Source organism: Micromonas commoda, chromosome 8 (genome assembly GCF_000090985.2).
Source record: "Micromonas commoda chromosome 8, complete sequence".
Classification (NCBI taxonomy): Eukaryota; Viridiplantae; Chlorophyta; class Mamiellophyceae; order Mamiellales; family Mamiellaceae; genus Micromonas; species Micromonas commoda.
In genome coordinates, this window is record NC_013045.1 from 1,247,928 (window position 1) to 1,265,187 (window position 17,260).

Below are 17,260 nucleotides of genomic sequence, written 5' to 3' on the forward strand. Positions count from 1 at the left end.
ATGAAAATGCACAAGGAAACAGTAAGACGTTCCTACTATTTGATGTTAGTCCTCATAAAAAGTCAGTCAGAATTTGGCTGCTTTCTCGCCGAACAATCCGATTGGCTGAAAAATCCTATCAGAATACGTGGTCTTCTCCCGTTCAGCTGTGGGGGATCAAGCCATCTGCTCAAGCACCATGGCCGCCATCGCCGCCTCCTCTGTCTCCATCGCCCCCGCGCGCGTTGCCGCGGCCCGCCAGTCGCGTTCCCGCGCGCGCGCGGCGGTCGTCGTCAAGGCCTCCGCCGATGAGCGCCAGGTGAGAGGACTGCCCTAGAAAGCACAAATCCCGTGCTGACGGTGCTGCTCTCGTGGCAACAGAGGATCGCATCCGAGCCGAACCCTGACATCCCCTTTCCACCCGTCGCAGGTTGAGGCCACCACCTCCCGCCGCGAGCTCGCCGTGAAGGGCTTCGCCGCCCTCGCCGCCGTCGCCGCCGTGCGCCCCGAACCCGTGAGTCCCCGAGGAGAACCCAAACCCCCCGATCGGATCGTCCCAAACGAATCCTCCTCTATCCACATTCCCGGCCGCGCCGACTCTGCTGACCTACGTCCCCTATTCTTCCCCGATTCTTCGTCCAGGCCCACGCCCTCTTCGGCTTCGGCGGTGATAAGGAGACCCAGTACGCTGAGCAGACCGCGGGCGTCATCGCGCAGGTGCGCTTCACCCTCGACCTCCCCGCCGACTCTGACGAGAAGGCTGCGGCCATCGAGAAGACCCGCAAGCTCACCAACGACTGGGTCGCGCGCTACCGCCGCGACAAGGGAATCACCGGCAGGCCCTCCTACGGCAACGTGTACTCCGCCCTCAACGCGGTGTCCGGTCACTACAACAACTTCGGCACCAAGTACCCCCTTCCCCAGAAGCGCAAGGACCGCGTTCTTCAGGAGTTCGAGACTGCCGAGATCGCCCTTTCCCGCGGCCGCTAAGCAAAAACCGCGATTTGGTGGGTGGTGGGTGTCGCGTCGCGCGCTGCTCGTATAGATGCGTGTGAGAGAAATGGGGCGCGGCGACTTTAAAAAAATCAGAATATATTACCATGACGTCGAGCCGAGTCGAGGATCGCGAGTCGACCCCGGATGGGTTGGAAAATGAATCACGCCCCTCCGTTGGCTCGGGCCAGCAGCTCCTTGTCGATGGTACCGAACGTTTCCCTGAGGAACGTTCGCAGACCACCCTTGAGAGCGTCGTACGCGGCGTCCTCCTGGCTCCTTCGGTCGGTCTTTCTGTCCTCCACCTTGACGGTGTACTCGACCTCGTCGTCGTCCACCGTGTCCCTGCTCGCCTCCGGGATGTGCACCGTGCCCTTCACCGGCTTGACGTCCTCGCCGTCCCCTTCGAACGTGCACTCCCACGCGAGCGTGACGTCGAAGTCGAACCCGTGCCTGGGCTTACCGCGCACCATCACCACCGTGGCGTCCCCCTTGAACGTCTTGACCTCCTTGACGACGGCCGCGCCGCCTCCGGCCACGTCGATCGTCTTGCCAACCACGAGTTCCTCCACCCGCGCCTTGGCCCAGTCGGTGTGGCCGCGCTCCTCCCAGGTGCCGGCGCGGTTCCAGGAGCTCAGACCCACGCCGCCGCCGCTCATCTGCTTCGCCAGCTTGTCAGCCTCCTCCTCGCTGAGCTTCACGGGCGCAGCCTTGGGCGCCGTGCCCTGGTTGGCTTGCTGGTGCCAGTAGTGATAGCCGATCGGGCCTTTGTCCTTCTTCGCCTTGGCGGCGCCGTCGCCGTTCGCGGCGGGGGCTTCCGCCTTGTTTTCAGCCTCAGTCATGGCGCCGGTACCTTTCTTAACCTTCCGAACCACCTTACGTTTGGGTCGCGCGCCTGTGTGCGCCGTCGCGGGGGACTCCTCTCTCCGATCGGTCAAAGGCGCCGCCGAAGAAGATGAAGGTTCGCCGTCGCGAGCTCCAGGGATCAGGCGCCCGAGGGTCGACTTGACCCGCCCGGTGACTGTCCGGGCGACTGCGGAGACCGCGTTTCCGATGACGCGGGTTCCGGTGGCGGGCGTCCAGGCGACGCGCGCACGGTCGGTGTGGTTCGGACCTTCGAAGTTTCGTCTGCTTTCGGCCGCTCGTCTGCAGGCGATTTCGCGCGGGAGCCGCGGGTGGCGCCTCTGGCTCCGTGGAAGCGATTGCTACGGCTCTGGGGACCCGGGGCGATGCTTTGGCCGATCTAACAACTCTAAGGCTACGTCTAGGATGTCTACGCGCTAATTCGGACGCCCTCCTCCCAGCAAATCGTGGATCCACAGCTGGCACGGATGGTCTCACAGCGGCAGCTGCAGCCTGTGGCGCTGCGACTTTTTGGTGATGGTTTTGCGCCGCGAGCAGCAGTAGCAGTACGTCACGAGGCAGCACGTCACGAACATCATGGGCCCTCCCGCCCAGAGCATCAGCAGGGAAGACCAGCTGATTAGCCAAGCCATCTCGGGGACTCGCTCGTGTTATCGCCCGAAGACCTCGAAACCGCGGCGAGGAGCGAAGTGTCACCCCGGCTCCGCAACTGTTTCATCAGTTGGCTGTTTTGAGCGAGCCAGGGCCAAAAAGCCGATCGGGCACGCGGAACACAATTCAAGCCAGAAGCGGGCGCACCTTGCCCACGGATCCTGCGAGGATGGCCATGAACTGGCAGCAGGAGCTGCTCGCGCAGACGATCGCCGCGGCACAACCCGCGGCGAAGAAGGTGAGTGCCCCGATCGCCCACATCCCGACGAACCCGAGCGCCGATCGCGTCGACCCGCGCCCTTTTCTCCCAAAGAGCCCCTCGATGGTCCGATCGACCGATCCTCCCGACGCTGACGCGGACCGATCCCGCCGCTCGTTCCCAGAGCAAGAAGGCGAAAGGGGCGTCGGTCCCCGTTCCCAAGGTTGGTCCCAACGTGGTGCACTCCAAGGCGACCGTCGCCCAGCCCAAGATGCTGCTCGATAACCTCAACGCCAAGAACCTGCCCAAAGCTGAGCTGCTGGAGGAGCTCGCCGCGAGGTTCGTCACCAACTGCCCACCCGAGGAGCTGAAGGTGTTCGAGCGGCTGATGTTCCTCGTCGAGCAGGCGCACTGGTACTACGAGGACTTCGTGCGCGTGGAACAGCCCAACCTCAAGACGCTGCGCCTGAGGGACTTCACCGAGCTGATGTTCCACAAGGTGAAGGCGCTCGCGCACAACAAGGGGCGAACGGATGAAATCTACAAAAAGTTTACCAACTACAAGTTCAGCGTGCCCACCGGCGGAGTCATCATCCTCAATCCCAAGCTGGACAAGGTGCTGATGGTGAAGGGGTACAAGGCAAACTCGGGGTGGGGCTTTCCCAAGGGTAAGATCAACAAGGACGAGCCCGAGGCTGACTGCGCGGCGCGGGAGGTGACCGAGGAGGTTGGCGTGGACTTTCGACCGTGGATCAAGGAGGACGACTCCATCGTCATGTTCAGGACCATCGACCAGGAGCTGGGGTTGAAGCAGCGCTCGCGGTTGTTCATCGTGCCGGGTATCAGCGAACAAACCCCGTTCGCCACCCTGACCAGGAAGGAGATCTCGGGCATCGCGTGGCACCCGCTGACGATGCTCGCCAAGGACGCGGGGGGCAAGAAGTACTTCTTCTGCAAGCCTTACCTGCAGCCCCTGCTGCAGTGGATCAAGAATTACAAGAAGAAGATGGGCAAAGCGGCGTTCGCGACGGTGGACCTCGGCTTCATGCCCGCGACACCGGGCGGGGATGCCCTCGCGCCGGCGCAAATGTACACTCCCAAAGGCGCGGCCCCACCAGGTGACCGGTTCCCTTCGTTGTCAAACTTCACGTTTGACGTGAAAAAGGTGAACAAAGTGATGGCGGCGGCGTGAGGAGGAGGAAGAAGGGAGAAGAAAGGGGCGCGAACGCGGAGAAAGTAGATTCGGGGACTTGCGAAGGGGGCGTTTCCCGAGTCTTATTGTAATATCATTTTAGTCACTTAGCTCAACCACATCAAAGACAACGTTGCGCGTGCCCGAGCTGCACTGTCCAGAAGTGCGTCCTGCCGGAAAAGCCCTTCATCACGCAATCTCCTTCATGCGCTTTTTTGGGTTTTTTTCCCGAACTTTTTCGTGGTTCGGGCCCCCCCCTTCGCGACACCGTGCCGCGCACGCGGATCGGCAGGCGTATCAAGAGCAAGCCTTCCTGCCGTCAAGCGCGTCGTCCGATCGAGAGAGTTCATCTGTCGCGCGCAAGCGAGCTCGCTTTCAGCTCGAGCGTCAAACGCCCGCATCCCTTTTGTGTCGTTGCTTTAGGCCCCCCGGGAATGGCCAATGTGGCGGAGGTATCGGAAGTGGGGGTCGATGGAGAGGAACAGCCCGAAGATGAGATACGCGCGCAGATGAGGTGAGTATCGCACATGTGCCACAATCCATCGCCGTTCGTGACTTCGCGACCCGAGATTCTGGCCGCGACTCGACGCATTTACGTGTCCCGCGCCCAGAGGGGAAAACCCAGTCGCGAAAAAGTACTCAGTGGCCTCCCTCCCCGCCGATCCTCCCCCGCAGAGAGCGTACGCTTAAGATGTGGCTCGCGCTTAGAAATTCGCGCGTCAAGCTTAATTTGTACAGCGGGTGCGTTCATCCTTCCCTCGCTCGCGCGAATGCCTCCGGCCCGTCACGACTCCTTTCCCCGGGAAGAGAGCCCGTCCAGTCTCGCAAACGACGGTACGAAGGTTCTGATTGTACAATCCTCTCGAACTCGCTCAGGGTGGAGGTAACCGGGGTGTTCCAGGCGGTGGATGCGAAGCACGAAAATCTCGTGATCGCCGATCTCGATAGTGGGATAGGCGTCGTGCCCGTGGCGCTCGTGCGGTGGTCGGACGTCTTGTCGATGACCACCTTGCCGCCGGCTGATGAGACCGACGGTTCGGGACCTTTGACGCCGATGCAAGCCAGCCACGCGAGCTAACCGCCGTTTGGGGCTGGGTATGGTTCGCGGGGAAGATTTTTGGTTAGACTATATTGTTTCTTATTATTGTTTGTCGACGAAGGGGATCGGGTGCGAAGATCACCGTGGTGGGTCGCGCGCGTGTGTAACCGTATGTGAGGTATGGGATTGTAGCACAGGAGTTGTACGAGTATTCGTTAAATCATCATCAGCTGTACGGCACCCCAAAGCCAAACTTAACGAAGGTTCGCTCGCAGCACGTCAGCTCCCTGCAAATCGCCGACGTGTTGACACCCTCGGCGTCGCACGCGGACGGACCGGACACGAGATATCCCTCGTCGCACGTGGGCTGACACGTCGTGCCCGCGGCGAGGCGACTCGTGCAATCCCCAACCGCGCCATTCGCGGGAGACGCAGACGCGTCGCAGTACGCAAACTTCGTGAACACGTACGCACTTCCGCCGTTCACCGCTGACCTCCCGGCCACCAATGTGTCCCCGCTGATCGCGACGCCGTAGCCGAGCATTGTATTCTGAGCGCCGTCGTTCGCGATCAGCTTGGCAACCTGCGTCCAGCCGGAGGGGTCGGTGGAGTCGCGCCAGAAAACGTACACTGCCCCGCTGTTGGATCCCTTGCTGTTATCGTCACCATACGCCCCGATCACCACCACGTCGCCTTCGATCGACACGCCGTTGCCGAATAGGTCATCCGCAGCGCCGTCATCTGGTTTCAGCTTGGACTCCGTCCACGCAGAGGTGAGGGAGCCGGGGTCGTTGCGGGTGAAAATGTAAGCCGACCCGCTGTCACGGTCTGGGTTGTGGTCCTTATGCGCCCCGATAACGATGGTGTCGCCGTCGATCGCGACGCTGTTACCGAATCTGTCGCCTACCGCACCGTCGCTCGCCTCCAGAATGGCGCGCTCCGTCCAGTCAGAGCTGAGGTCACCGGCGTTGTTCCGGGTGAACACGTAGGCGCCTCCGGTTTGGGAAGCTTTGACGTGCGACCCGACCACCAAGGTGTCGCCGTCGAGGGCCACACCGACGCCGAAATTACTCCCAGGGTAAGAAGCCGCATCGCTCGGCTTTAGTTTTGCGCCAACCTGCGACCAGGTTGAGCTGAGATCGCCGGCGAAGTCGCGCCGGAACACGTACGCGGACCCTCCACTGGAATCGTCAAAGATTTCGCCCACCGCGATTGTGTCGCCATCGACGGCGACGGACCAGCCGAACTGGTCGCCCGGCGAGCCCCCCGAGCCATCACTCACCTCCAGAATGGCGCGCTGCGTCCAGTTGGAGGCGAGGTCGCCGGGGGAGTCGCGGGTAAACACGTACGCGCCGCCCTTGTTGCCATTCATCCCCTTGGCGCCGAGAACCAACGTGTCGCCGTCGATGGCTACGGAGAAGCCGAGCCTTTCGCCCGCGGTCGTGGCGCTCCCAGTGAGGATTGCGCGCTCCGTCCAGGAGGAGCTGAGGTTCCCGGGAAAGTCGCGCGTGTACACGTACGCTGCCCCGGCGTCCACTCCAAGTCCGCCGTGTTTATTCGCGCCTATCACTATCGTGTCTCCGTCGACGGCAACGGCGGGGTAAGCGAAATAGTCGCTTGCAAAACCGTCGCTCGAGGTCAGCACCGCGCTCTGCGGATACTCGAAATCGGCCAAGGTCCCCGGCGCGACGACCAAAGCCAGGAGCACGAGGGCGATGAGACGGCGCGACGACCAAAGCCAGGAGCGCGAGGGCGTTGAGACCAGGAGCGCGAGGGCGTTGAGACCGCGCGACGAATGACGCAAAAAGGGCGAATTACTTCGTCCCAAACGCGTACTCAACACGCGGACGGTCGCCATGGCGCGAGGCCTATCGAGTTCGGAACAGCGCCCGCGCGGCGTATCGGGCGGGTGAGAGAGACTGAGGGAGGGCAACGGGGGAAGGTTCCTCGGGCCCCTGTACGCTCGCTCTGAGTGTGTTAACTTTCAGGCCAGCACGAGATATTTGTCACGGCTTCGTCAGCGAGAAAATCAGAAGGCTTTCCCAGAACCAGAAGAGGCGATATGCCGGGAGGCCGGCGGAACCCTCACGAGTTCGGCGGGGGAGCACAATTATCGGACTCCGATGCTTGCCTGACGGCGGAGAAGTATCGGCGGCTTCGTATCGGCGCCGCTATCGCCCGCGGCCAACCGACGGAGGTCGCAGTCGCCTTTTCCGAGCTCGCGGTGTTGCTCGACGACTGGTGGTCGGACTGGAGGAGTGAGAAGGACGCGAGGGAGTTGATCTTCGAAGACCTCATGGCCGCAGCTCGCGCGATGGCGACGATAGGGGGGCAGCGGCAATTGGACGCGGGCTCGAGACTGCTGAAGTCAGCGCAGCGAGTGCTCAAGGCTCAGAAGAAATCCGCGGTCGAAAAGGAGTACAAGCGCAGCGCCGTCGCGAGGAAGAGAAGCGAAAAGAGGGGTGCATTCGACTCGGACGAGGACGAGGACGGGCCCACACAGTTCACGGAACTGCCGCAGGACATCATGGATCTGGTCTTCCGGAAGTTATACGCCTGGGACTTGGCTCGCGCGGCGTGTGTCTCCCGCTCCTGGCGTGACACCGCGAGACGAACGCTCGGGAGCTACGGGAGCTACGGACGGGGCTACCCGAACCCGAACGAGTTGAAGTGGGAGCACTTCGCCGCTCGCACTCCATGCGCGATAGCGGAGTGCCGCACCCCGCACTGGTCGAGCGAAGGGTTCGAGTTTGACTGTCTCGTCAGCGATAAACGCTCGCCGGATGGAAAGCGCTGCCGAATCGTTCAGCCGGCGATCATCTCAAGCGGGGAGGACGGCGTCCCGACCCCGAGGATGCGCAGGGAGAATCTCGAAGTGACAGACCTCTACATGTACTCCAAGCGCATGCTTCGAGACTACCTGTATGGTGTACCGGACAGCTCTGATGAGGATACTGACAGCTCCGAAGGCGAGATGGGGACCAAGTTTTGGCGGCTACCGACAATTTAGCAGACGTAGAATATAGACGTAGAATATAGAGATAACAACGCGTCACGCACGGGTTCAGTAACAATACACAACGTCAACTTCTTGGTGACGACCAGGACACGATCAGTCGATCCCGCCAATGACCCCCCTCGAGTTCATGATTGCCAACGCCAGGAACAATCCGTAAAGGACAACCATCGAGAAGCCGAGGCCGCTGGTCATCTTCCAACCGCACGCCGCGATGATCACCACGACGGAAACGAGCATCAGGATCAGGAGGAGCAACGAGAAGTTGAGCGAGTTGCTGATGACGTCAATGCCCTTGCCGCCCTCGATGATGGACCACAGAAACCAGGGCAGAGGCAGGCCAAAGGTGATGTCGAAGATGTTGCTCCCGATGGAGGAGCTCACTGCCATGTCGCCAAAGCCCTGCCTGGCGACGATGACCGACGACATCAGGTCCGGCACGGACGTTCCCGCCGCCAAAAACGTGTAACCCATCACCTCGTCCGAGATGCCGACGACGGCGCCAATCGAAGTGGCCCACCACACCATGAAATAAGAGAAGAAACCGATGTAAAGAATCGACTCGATGAACACCACCGGCCACAGGTGTTCCTTCTTCTTGCAGTTGGGAATGGTGTACGCGAGCCCGAACATGATCGGGCACAACAGAACGTAGTATACCTGGTTCCCGAGTCCCTCCGGCCAGTCCAGATCGATGCCTCCGTCGTCGTCGTCGTCGTCGTCGGGACCCGGGTCCTTCGACGAGTCGGACTTGATGAGGCGCTTGGACTCTTTCCGAACCAGCGCCCTCGGCGTCGAGGTGCGCTCCAGCCCTTTCGGGGTCAGAGTTCTCGCGAGCTCTGATTCTGTCACGGCTCCGGGTCCGGGTGAAACCTGCGAGAGCTTGCTCGGGGTTGCCGGAGAGCCGATCGCCTGGGCTTTCTTCTCGGCGCGCTCCTCGTCGTGCCTGGTCGTGGCCACGAAGTCCCTCTGGCGCAGGATGCTCCTCTTGAAAAACGTCTCCACCCTTGTGTTTTGCGACATGAAGGCGACGTAGCTGATGTAAAAGAGCAGGAGGACCCCGGACTCCCACATGTCGATGTGCTCGTCCCTGAAAAACACGTACAGCATGAGGAGGTCGAAGGTGTACCAGCAGCAGTCTCGGAACAGCGGCCACCACGTCAGCACGAGAATCTCCTTAGAGAAGAATGCGCACGCTCCGATGACGAACAGCACGTTGAACACGGCGCTTCCGATGATCGTACCGAACCCGACGTTGGACTTTGCGATGAAAACACCGATGAGCGCGGTGAAGAGCTCGGGGGCGCTCCCTCCCGCGGCCATGAACGTCGCGCCGGCGACGTCGTCCTCAATCTTGTACTTTTCCACCAGCACCTCCAGCGCGGGGACGAAGAAGTCGTCGCAGACGATGGCGATGCCGGCGAAAGTGTACATGACGCCGATGACGTGCAGAATGATGGCTCCTTTCTTCATTCCCGACTTACCGAACGCGTCGTCGGGATAAAGCGATCCCTCTTCCGTGAGGCGGCGACGCATCGTCGACAACGCCCCGCCTCCCGTGAACGCGTCCCCATGGCTCCCATCGTCCGACTCTGACAGTAGGGAGAAAACGGCGAGCACGACAGCCGCGGCGCCGAAACAGCCGAGACGAAGCACCTGGTGCGTCCTGCGCGCGCCGGGCGAACGTTTAAAGCGAGCACCGACACCCATCATGACGATATTCGCGCTTCAGGCGAGTGAACCCTGGCTCACTCGGCTTCTTTCCGAGAAAAACGTGGCTTTGCCGACCCCGCTTGGTAATCGCGTCACAGGAATGTGATGGAGCCGATCGACACGCGCGACGGTACGTGACACGTGGACTCGGCTCGAACCCGGGGAGTCCGAGAGACGCTCCGAGCTCTGGACGCGGGTTTGGCTGCGACGATTGGGGCGATTCGGGAACCGCGCCGCGTCTGGGGCCAATGCGAAGCCCCCGCGACGAATCAACGACTGACTCCCAAAACGGGCTGTCTTTGGGTGTGTCACGTTTTGCGTTTTGCGCCGGAGCTTTTTTGCCGACCGCGGACGATCGGGGACGTTGCTTCGGGAGCCGTTTATGCTGCGTTACTCGATTTGCAGGGTCAAATCAGAGGTATTTCGGTCCTATTTGGGTTTGTATTTGGCCGATTCGATCTCGTATGTCAGACTGCCAGCGCATCAGCAGCCACGGGGGTGCCGAGCTATCCGGCGCAGAGGGTGCCGAAGTGGTGAGAACGAAAAACCCACGGTCGAACCCCGCAGCACTCCAGGTCCGCGTGGAATGACCCGCGCGATGACCGACGGCGCGGGATCCGCCAACTCGACGAGGCTCTCCGAGCTCCTCGAGAACCATTTCGATCAGAAGAGGAACCATCGCCGAGGGGCGCTGCCCTGGGCGTTCTTTCCCGATCGCCTGAGCCACGATTTCGACGAGGCCGATGAGAAGCACGGCAGGTTTGTCGTTTGCTGCGTCTGCCACCCCGGGGGGCTGCAGAAGAGCGCGGCGTCGTCGCTCTCCGGTGGTAAGCAGACCGGGGTTTTCCGCTACCATTGGCGGACGGGCCAGAGATCCATCACCGATCACGTCTCCAAGAAGCACGCCGACGCGCTGGAGGCGCTGACCAAGGCGAGGGACGAGCACGTTCGGAAGCACGGGGAGAACGGAGCGTTGGCCGACGGCGACGACGGAGTGGGAGGCAAGCTAGGGGCGGGCGACGTGTCCGACGAAATCGACGACAACGCCCGCTTCTTCCCTCTCGTTAAGGACGGTCCGGACGACGGAATCGGGACGGACTCGGACGAAACCCCCGCGGCGAAGAAGGCAAAGACGGGCAGAGGCGGCGCCAGGACGGGCGCGGGGAGACCGAGGCAGGAGTGCCCGGAAGTGATCGACATGCGATCGGACACGGTGACAAAGCCCACGCCGGCGATGCGGCGGGCGATGGCGGAGGCGGAGGTTGGCGACGACGTCTTCGGGGACGACCCGACGGTGATCAAGCTGGAGGAGAAGATGGCCGAGACGTTTGGGAAAGCGTCCGCCTTGTTCGTGCCATCCGGGACGATGGGCAACCTGATCGCCGTGGGAGTGCACTGCGAGGTGCGCGGCTCGGAATTCATCTGCGGCTCGCTGTCCCACATCCACATCTACGAGCAGGGCGGACTGGCGACGCTGATGGGAGCTCACCCTCGGCCGCTGACGAACCGCGCGGATGGAACGCTCGACATGAAGGAAATCGCGGGCGCGATTCGGCCGGACGATCAGCACTTCCCGGTGACGAAGGTCCTGTGCCTGGAGCAGACACACAACAAGTGCGGCGGTCGCGTGCTGCCGCTGGACTACGTGGACAAGTGCGGCGAGTTGGCGAGGGAGCACGGCATCGCCCTGCACCTCGACGGCGCGAGGATATGGAACGCGGCGGCGGCGCTCGGGGTGACGCCGGCGCGCGCCGTGGAGGCTGCGGACTCGGTGTCCGTGTGCCTGTCCAAAGCGTTGGGCGCACCCGTCGGAAGCGTCATCGTCGGCACCCGGGAGTTCATCGCGAAATGCAGGAGGCTTCGCAAGGCTTGCGGCGGCACGATGCGGCAGGCTGGCACCCTGGCAGCCGCGGCGCTCACGGCGCACGGTGAAATCGGTCCCATGATTCACATGGATCACTCGCGGATGTCCGATCTCGCCGCGGGCCTGAGCAAAATCCAGGGTCTCAAGGTTCAACGGCCGGTGCAGAGCAACATCGCTTTCGTCAGCCTGGACGAGCGCATCGACGTCAAGTGGATGGTGGCGGAGATGCGGAAGAGGGACGTCGTCTTGATTCCGTGGGTGGGTAACTCCCTTAGGCTCGTGACCCACCACGAGATCAACCAACCGGCGGTGGCGAAGGTGCTGCGATGCTTCGAGGAGCTGTGCGCGCAGGTGCTTGGGCCGGCGGGCGCGGCGTGAGCTACGGTGATTATTCAAAGCCTAGCTAGCTGGTATCCAAATTGAAACACCCGGGGAGAACTTTCAGAACTCGTCGTCAATGTTTTTTACCGGGCACCCATTCACATGCGGATCCAGACTCCACCGCCTTCGCCGCCTCAGCCTTCTTTTTCTTCATACCTGGCTTCCATTCACACGCGGACGGCTCTGCATCACCTCCCATCGAGGCCCTGTGCTTCGCCTGAGCCTCGAGCGATTCCTTCATCCCGTGCTGCAGCGCGTGCTTGAGCGACATGGACTTCAAAAACTCCTTCGGGTCAACCTCCACGGGCCTGTCCCTATCCGCGGCGACGACGCAGATGAACCCAAACGGCTCGTCACCGTGGTTCCTCAGCTGGTGCGTGTCCCCGGGCGCGGTGTACGCCGCGTCACCGACGTGCACCGGGTACACGTGCGGTCCTAGCTGGATCTCACCCTTGCCCCGCAGGCCGATCACCGCGTGCTCGTGCCTGTGGTGCTCGAGGGTGGTCCATCCTCCGGGGTCAACCTCAAAGTACCTCACGTGAAACACGGTGCTCTCCCCGCGCTTGCCCAGGAGCTCGAAGCGGCTACATCCCTTGAACGATCCCCCGTCCTGCTTGTACATCTCCTGCGGGATGCGCTCCCAAGTCCAGCTGCCATCCTTCGGCCTGTTGAAAACCTTCGAGTAGTTGCCATCAACCGGCGTGGCGGGCGCGGCAACCCCCGGAGGCAGGGTGGTTCCCGGCTTGTGGTGGCCGTGGCCGCCATCTGCGTGGTGGTCGTCCTTGCCGTGATGGTGGTGGCCGCCCGCCGCAGCCCTCTTCTCGAGCTCTTTCCTCGCCTTTTCTTCTTTCAGGTACATCTCTGTCAGCATCGCCACATTCTTCTCCATCTGCACGCACCGCTTCTGCAGCTTGGCCATCTCCTCGTTGGACTCGTGGTGTGCCGGCGCGTGATGCACGACCGCGGGGGCGGCCGCGGTGGTCGGATACGACGACGCCGGGTGGTGCTTGTTCTCCAGGGGTCCGTAGGTGTCCGTCCTGCCGGCGATGCCCAGGAAGTGCCTGGCGTTGGCCACCAGGTCTGGCGAGTGGCCGATGAGCGAGCCGCCGATGAGGAGCATCACGTCCTCCGTGTACACCTGGGTCATCTTCTTGATCTTCTCCAGAGTCATGCCACCGCCCGGCGTGGGCACGATCGGGGGCATGGAGCCCAGGGACTGGGTGCACCCCTTCGCGATGTCGACGCACTCCTGCTCGCTGAACCCGAATCGGCCTCCGAAGGATGGGAAGATGGTCGAGTCCGCGCCGGCCAGTCGGGGTAGTACGCCCAGGAGAACCTTGTGCGAGAAACCTCGGCACTCGTGCTGCGAACCGCCGCCGAGCATCGCGCCGAGAATCGCCGGGTGACACACGATGGGCAGACCGAAGTCCGGGTCCTCGGCGAGGTGCCTCATGGTGTCGAGGCCGGTGATGCCCGGGATCATGAGCACCGCGCCCGCGCCGGCAGCCTTGGCGAACCTGGCGCGCTGCACGACCAGGTGCGCGGGGGCGTTGAGGCAGGGGGCGTAGACGCACTTACGCCCAGTCTCGGCGTTGGCCCGGCGCACCGCCGCGGCGCACGCCCTCACGCGCTCCTCGTAGGGCGCGTATCGCTGGTTGGCCAAACCGTGGTCATCCTTTATGATGTCGATGCCCCCCTTGGCGAACGCGTAAGCCATCTCCGCGAGCTTCGCCACGCTGGTTCCCATGGGCTTGAGCGCAGTCATGAGCATCGGGCCCTTAGGAACACCCAGGAGCTCGCGCAGTCCCTTCGTGCCGAACCTAGGCCCGAGGAACTTGCCCATCAGCGTGGGAGACAGCTCGAGATCCTCCACCTTGACGTTCTCCTTGATCGAGGTGTTGCCGAAAATCACGTTAAGGAGCTGCGGCAGCTCGCCGCCGGAGGTATCGTCGGCGTAACGCACCACAGCCTCCCATCGGATGTCCTTCTCATCCTTACCCTCAAACTGCGGCTGCTTCGCGCATCGTCTGAGGGACTCGCACTTGCCCACCACGTGCTCGTTGATCCAGGTCCCAGGAGGCACGAGAGACTCGGGGAGCTCCACGGTTTGCTCCAGGCACAGCGCATCTACGATGTCCCGTGCGCCCTTCTCATCCGGCGCGGACACCTGATAGGTGACGCGAAAGTGCGGCATGGTCGATGCGGCGCCCCGCGGTTCAACGGCGCGTCGATCAAGTGCCGTCGGCGGCGCGAAAACCGAGGAAAACGCGAAAAATCAGCGGTTCAGGGATGATGTCGTGATTCGCGAGGGTTCGTCGTCCGTCTTTTCCTGGCTGGACTGCTGGTGGAGTCGATTGACACAATCGCGTCGTTCCTCGCGTGGAGACTCAGTCGACTGCTCTCTACGAACTATTCATCTGGCGATCCCTATCCTAATCGAAGTCGCTATCCTCGTCGTCAGATCCGTCGTTCGTGTCCTGCGCTCGTCCACCGCCGTGTCGAAGCGCCCTCACGTGCGTGTGCGGGTACCTCCTGCCACACGTCGCGCACGGTTCGCCCACAGCTGTGCACAACTCATCATCCGAGGCCGAATCGTTCCCCGTCCCTTCCATCTTTCTCCTGGAGGCACCAACCGGCGTCTCCTCATCGCTGGAATACAGGTTATTACTCGTCGGCGCGCCGTCGGGTCCGAGGACTCGGGGCGCGTTTGGATGTCCGGGCAGCATGTCCGCCTTCCCGGCGAGCCACCGCGAGACGTACTCCTCGTCGAAACCTTCCACGCCGCCAAAGTCGTCCAGTCCTTGCGTCCACTTCCCGAGCCTCTTCTTCCTGAAGCAGATCATCGCCGGAAGCGCGGTCGCGCCGAGGGTGGCGAGCATGGGCGAGGGCGCGCTCGGCCTGATGCGGACGAACCTGGTGCGCGAGAACGCGGGCGCGAGCTGGTCGAGGACCTCGTCCACCCTCGCGGATTCATCCGAACCCTCCAGTACAAAGTGGAACACCACCCTGGAGGGTCCCTCGGCCACGATCTTCGGGATGTCCGTCTCCTTGGCGCTACCGTACGTGGCCTTCTGTGCCAGCTCCTGCTGCCTCTGCGCCTGCGCCCTGAGTTCCCGCATCCTCTTCTCCCGGATCTCTCTCAACGCCGGATCCTCCATCCGCTTATCGCCGAGTTCATCGTCGTCGCTGTCGGTGAACAGGTCGTCGCTGTCCAGGTCACCCTCGTCCATCTCATCGAGCGCATCGGCGAGCTGCTCTTGCGTGAACGGACTCATGGGGTCGTTCGCAGCTCTCAACGCGGCAGCCTTGGCGGTCGGGTCGGCGGCTGAGACCACCTTCAAGATCCGAGCCGCCTCTCGAGCCTTTTGGGCATCCTTCTCGCAGCATCCTCCCGGTCGCGGCGCATCGGCGTACTCGGAGCCCATCTGGTCGAGGGCCTCATCTACCCACGTCGTGCACTTGCCCGATGTGGTGGGTTCGCACCCGGGGTCCTCGCAGCCGAGAGTCATCTGCGCCCGCCGAGAGTAGACTATGGAATTCTTCGCCTCCTGGTTCACGTGAAATACCAACACCTCTGACGGAAGCGAATTTGGACGCGGACGGTTGAGCGCTAGCTCTGGAAGAGGTTTTCAGGCGATTTCCTGCTATTCTTAACGTATTTCAAGCCCTACTCGTCAGATACCGAAGTGCTTGTTGTACACCGGCACGAACTGGAACTCCGCAGCGATCATCTTTCCCGCAAACCACCTCCCGTGAAGCGCCTGCCGCGCCGCGCTGGCACCCTCGGTTGACCCAAATTTCAGGTACACGAACCCACGCGATTCCTTGTCCACGTGGATGTGACTCACCGGGCCGTGCTTCGAGCACTCATCCTTGACGTCCTCGCCGATGTCGATCCACCACTCGGGCTCCGTTTCCTCGGCTGGGTCGAACATGTTCTTCAACAGCAAGCACTGCGTCGGGATTGGCGAAGCAGGGCCCAACACGCCCTGCGCAAACTCAACCTCGGTCATGTGCGCCGCCCTCTGAGCCGCCGCCATCTCCTCCGCGGAGACGGGCAGACCGGTCTTCGGGTCGATACCACCGCTGTAAAGCGCGCCCTGGGTCTCATCCTGACCCGCCAGCTTGGCCATCAGCGCGGCGCGGGACCTGCTGTCCAGTCGAACGCCCTCCTGCTCGTCGATTTTGTCCGTCACCATGCTCGCAGCCTGCGCCGCGTTGAGGGTGCTCGCGGCGATGGGCGCCATCGTCACCTTGAGAGACTGCCCCACGAGCTCCAGGCCGTTGAGCTGGGAGATGGCGAGCACCGCGTGCTGAGTCTGCTTGTACTGAACAAAGCCGACGCCCCTGCTCCGTCCCGTCGAGTCCCGCTGGATCGAGATGAAATCCGTCTCGCCGAAGGGCTCGAACACAGCCTTCAGGTCGGTCTCGCCGATGTTGACGTCGAGACCGTGTACCTGTAGCTTACAAGGGCCGTTGCCGTGCGCCTGCGCGTTGACAGCCGCCGCGGCGGACGCCGGATCCGTCGCGCCGAGCGCCTTCATCTCGAGCTTCTTCTGCGCCTGCTCAGCCTCCCAGGCGATGTTCTTCTCAGCCTCGCTGGCCTTGACCATGACGACCTGGTTCCTGAGCATCTGCCCGGTCAGCGCGAGCGCGTCGGTGATGTTCGCCTTGTCCGCGAACTCGATGTACGCCATGCCCTTGCTCCGCGGCGTGTTCCTGTCGTAGATTATTCGAACGTCGTTGACGGTGCCAGCCTTGCTGAAGAATTGGTAGATGTCGCGCTCGTCCGCCTTTGTGGACAGGTTGTACGCGAACACCGTGCGCGTGTCCCGATCGAGCTTCTCGAGCTCAGCCTTCTGGCGCTCCAGCTCCTTCTCCTCCTTTCGACGCTTTCGCTCCGCCTCGCGCTCCTCGCTCGTCATCTTCCTCCTGTCGCGGCGATCTCGGGATCTGGACCTTGATCGGCGCGGGGACCTGCCCCTCCGGCCCCGGTCGCGGTCTCGGCGTCGATCCCTGCTGTCAGACCTGCGTCGGTCTCCTCGATCCCTTCCGCGGTCCCTGGAGTCGTCCCTGTCCCGCCGGTCCCTGTCGCGCTTCTCCCCGCGCGAACCGCGACCGTCGGCGGCGGCATCGTGATCGCGGGCCGACCCATTCTGCGCCTTCTCCGCCGTCTTGTCCTCCAGCTTCTTCTCCAGGAGCTCCCAGTCCTCCTCGTAGTCTCCGCCCATCGTGTGCGGCTCCACTACGTGTTCTCCGTGCTCGCGATCTCGGTTCGCGTGCGCGGCGCGACGAGGGAAGTGGCGAGCGACGAACCCTGATCTAAGCCCAATTTGCTCATTCACGGCAGTGCCCGCCGATCAAGCGAA

At 62.6% G+C, this 17,260-nt stretch overlaps 11 protein-coding genes across 11 annotated transcripts; 4 read left to right on the forward strand and 7 right to left on the reverse strand.

Moving 5' to 3' along the window:
• Window positions 1-132: 132 nt before the first annotated feature.
• On the forward strand, window positions 133-969 carry MICPUN_91519 (predicted protein; the record flags this gene model as incomplete). Its single annotated transcript, XM_002508021.1, has 3 exons — window positions 133-298; window positions 410-493; window positions 622-969. The coding sequence occupies exons 1-3, from the start codon at window positions 179-181 to the stop codon at window positions 967-969; spliced, it is 552 nt and encodes a 183-aa protein (XP_002508067.1). The 5' UTR covers window positions 133-178.
• An 82-nt stretch (window positions 970-1,051) lies between these two features.
• On the reverse strand, window positions 1,052-2,034 carry MICPUN_108833 (predicted protein). Its single transcript, XM_002508303.1, has one exon. It carries the CDS (start codon window positions 1,812-1,814, stop codon window positions 1,137-1,139), a length of 678 nt encoding a protein of 225 aa, XP_002508349.1. The 5' UTR covers window positions 1,815-2,034; the 3' UTR covers window positions 1,052-1,136.
• A 275-nt stretch (window positions 2,035-2,309) lies between these two features.
• On the reverse strand, window positions 2,310-2,468 carry MICPUN_61006 (predicted protein; the record flags this gene model as incomplete). Its single annotated transcript, XM_002508304.1, has 1 exon — window positions 2,310-2,468. One exon carries the CDS (start codon window positions 2,466-2,468, stop codon window positions 2,310-2,312), a length of 159 nt encoding a protein of 52 aa, XP_002508350.1.
• Window positions 2,469-2,650: 182 nt separating this feature from the next.
• Window positions 2,651-3,999, forward strand: MICPUN_91523 (mRNA decapping protein 2). Its single transcript, XM_002508022.1, has 2 exons — window positions 2,651-2,725; window positions 2,871-3,999. Exons 1-2 carry the CDS (start codon window positions 2,657-2,659, stop codon window positions 3,876-3,878), a joined length of 1,077 nt encoding a protein of 358 aa, XP_002508068.1. The 5' UTR covers window positions 2,651-2,656; the 3' UTR covers window positions 3,879-3,999.
• A 1,144-nt stretch (window positions 4,000-5,143) lies between these two features.
• MICPUN_61008 (predicted protein) lies at window positions 5,144-6,775 on the reverse strand (the record flags this gene model as incomplete). The annotated part of the gene is made up of 1 exon (XM_002508305.1): window positions 5,144-6,775. The coding sequence occupies one exon, from the start codon at window positions 6,773-6,775 to the stop codon at window positions 5,144-5,146; it is 1,632 nt and encodes a 543-aa protein (XP_002508351.1).
• Window positions 6,776-6,979: 204 nt separating this feature from the next.
• MICPUN_61009 (cyclin like protein) lies at window positions 6,980-7,927 on the forward strand (the record flags this gene model as incomplete). The annotated part of the gene is made up of 1 exon (XM_002508023.1): window positions 6,980-7,927. The coding sequence occupies one exon, from the start codon at window positions 6,980-6,982 to the stop codon at window positions 7,925-7,927; it is 948 nt and encodes a 315-aa protein (XP_002508069.1).
• Window positions 7,928-7,934: 7 nt separating this feature from the next.
• Window positions 7,935-9,657, reverse strand: MICPUN_61010 (Ca2+:Cation antiporter family). Its single transcript, XM_002508306.1, has one exon. It carries the CDS (start codon window positions 9,644-9,646, stop codon window positions 8,030-8,032), a length of 1,617 nt encoding a protein of 538 aa, XP_002508352.1. The 5' UTR covers window positions 9,647-9,657; the 3' UTR covers window positions 7,935-8,029.
• Window positions 9,658-10,964: 1,307 nt separating this feature from the next.
• On the forward strand, window positions 10,965-11,955 carry MICPUN_108836 (predicted protein). The gene has a single exon (XM_002508024.1). The coding sequence runs from the start codon at window positions 11,013-11,015 to the stop codon at window positions 11,886-11,888; it is 876 nt and encodes a 291-aa protein (XP_002508070.1). The 5' UTR covers window positions 10,965-11,012; the 3' UTR covers window positions 11,889-11,955.
• A 240-nt stretch (window positions 11,956-12,195) lies between these two features.
• MICPUN_76900 (predicted protein) lies at window positions 12,196-12,540 on the reverse strand (the record flags this gene model as incomplete). The annotated part of the gene is made up of 1 exon (XM_002508307.1): window positions 12,196-12,540. A coding segment is annotated over one exon (345 nt), but the record flags the coding sequence as incomplete, so codon positions are not given.
• A 405-nt stretch (window positions 12,541-12,945) lies between these two features.
• On the reverse strand, window positions 12,946-14,085 carry RBC (ribulose bisphosphate carboxylase-like protein; the record flags this gene model as incomplete). Its single annotated transcript, XM_002508308.1, has 1 exon — window positions 12,946-14,085. A coding segment is annotated over one exon (1,140 nt), but the record flags the coding sequence as incomplete, so codon positions are not given.
• Window positions 14,086-15,565: 1,480 nt separating this feature from the next.
• MICPUN_84279 (predicted protein) lies at window positions 15,566-17,122 on the reverse strand (the record flags this gene model as incomplete). Its single annotated transcript, XM_002508309.1, has 1 exon — window positions 15,566-17,122. The coding sequence occupies one exon, from the start codon at window positions 17,120-17,122 to the stop codon at window positions 15,566-15,568; it is 1,557 nt and encodes a 518-aa protein (XP_002508355.1).
• Between the last annotated feature and the right edge of the window lie 138 nt (window positions 17,123-17,260).

Excerpts from the sequence above, each read along its gene's own strand:
- MICPUN_108833 (XM_002508303.1), bottom strand. The coding sequence starts at position 1,814 with ATGACTGAGGCTGAAAACAAGGCGGAAGCCCCCGCCGCGAACGGCGAC.
- MICPUN_91523 (XM_002508022.1), top strand. The coding sequence starts at position 2,657 with ATGGCCATGAACTGGCAGCAGGAGCTGCTCGCGCAGACGATCGCCGCG. Across the intron at positions 2,726-2,870 it reads CACAACCCGCGGCGAAGAAG|AGCAAGAAGGCGAAAGGGGC; the intron begins GTGAGTGCCCCG and ends GCTCGTTCCCAG.
- MICPUN_61010 (XM_002508306.1), bottom strand. The coding sequence starts at position 9,646 with ATGATGGGTGTCGGTGCTCGCTTTAAACGTTCGCCCGGCGCGCGCAGG.
- MICPUN_108836 (XM_002508024.1), top strand. The coding sequence starts at position 11,013 with ATGGGCAACCTGATCGCCGTGGGAGTGCACTGCGAGGTGCGCGGCTCG.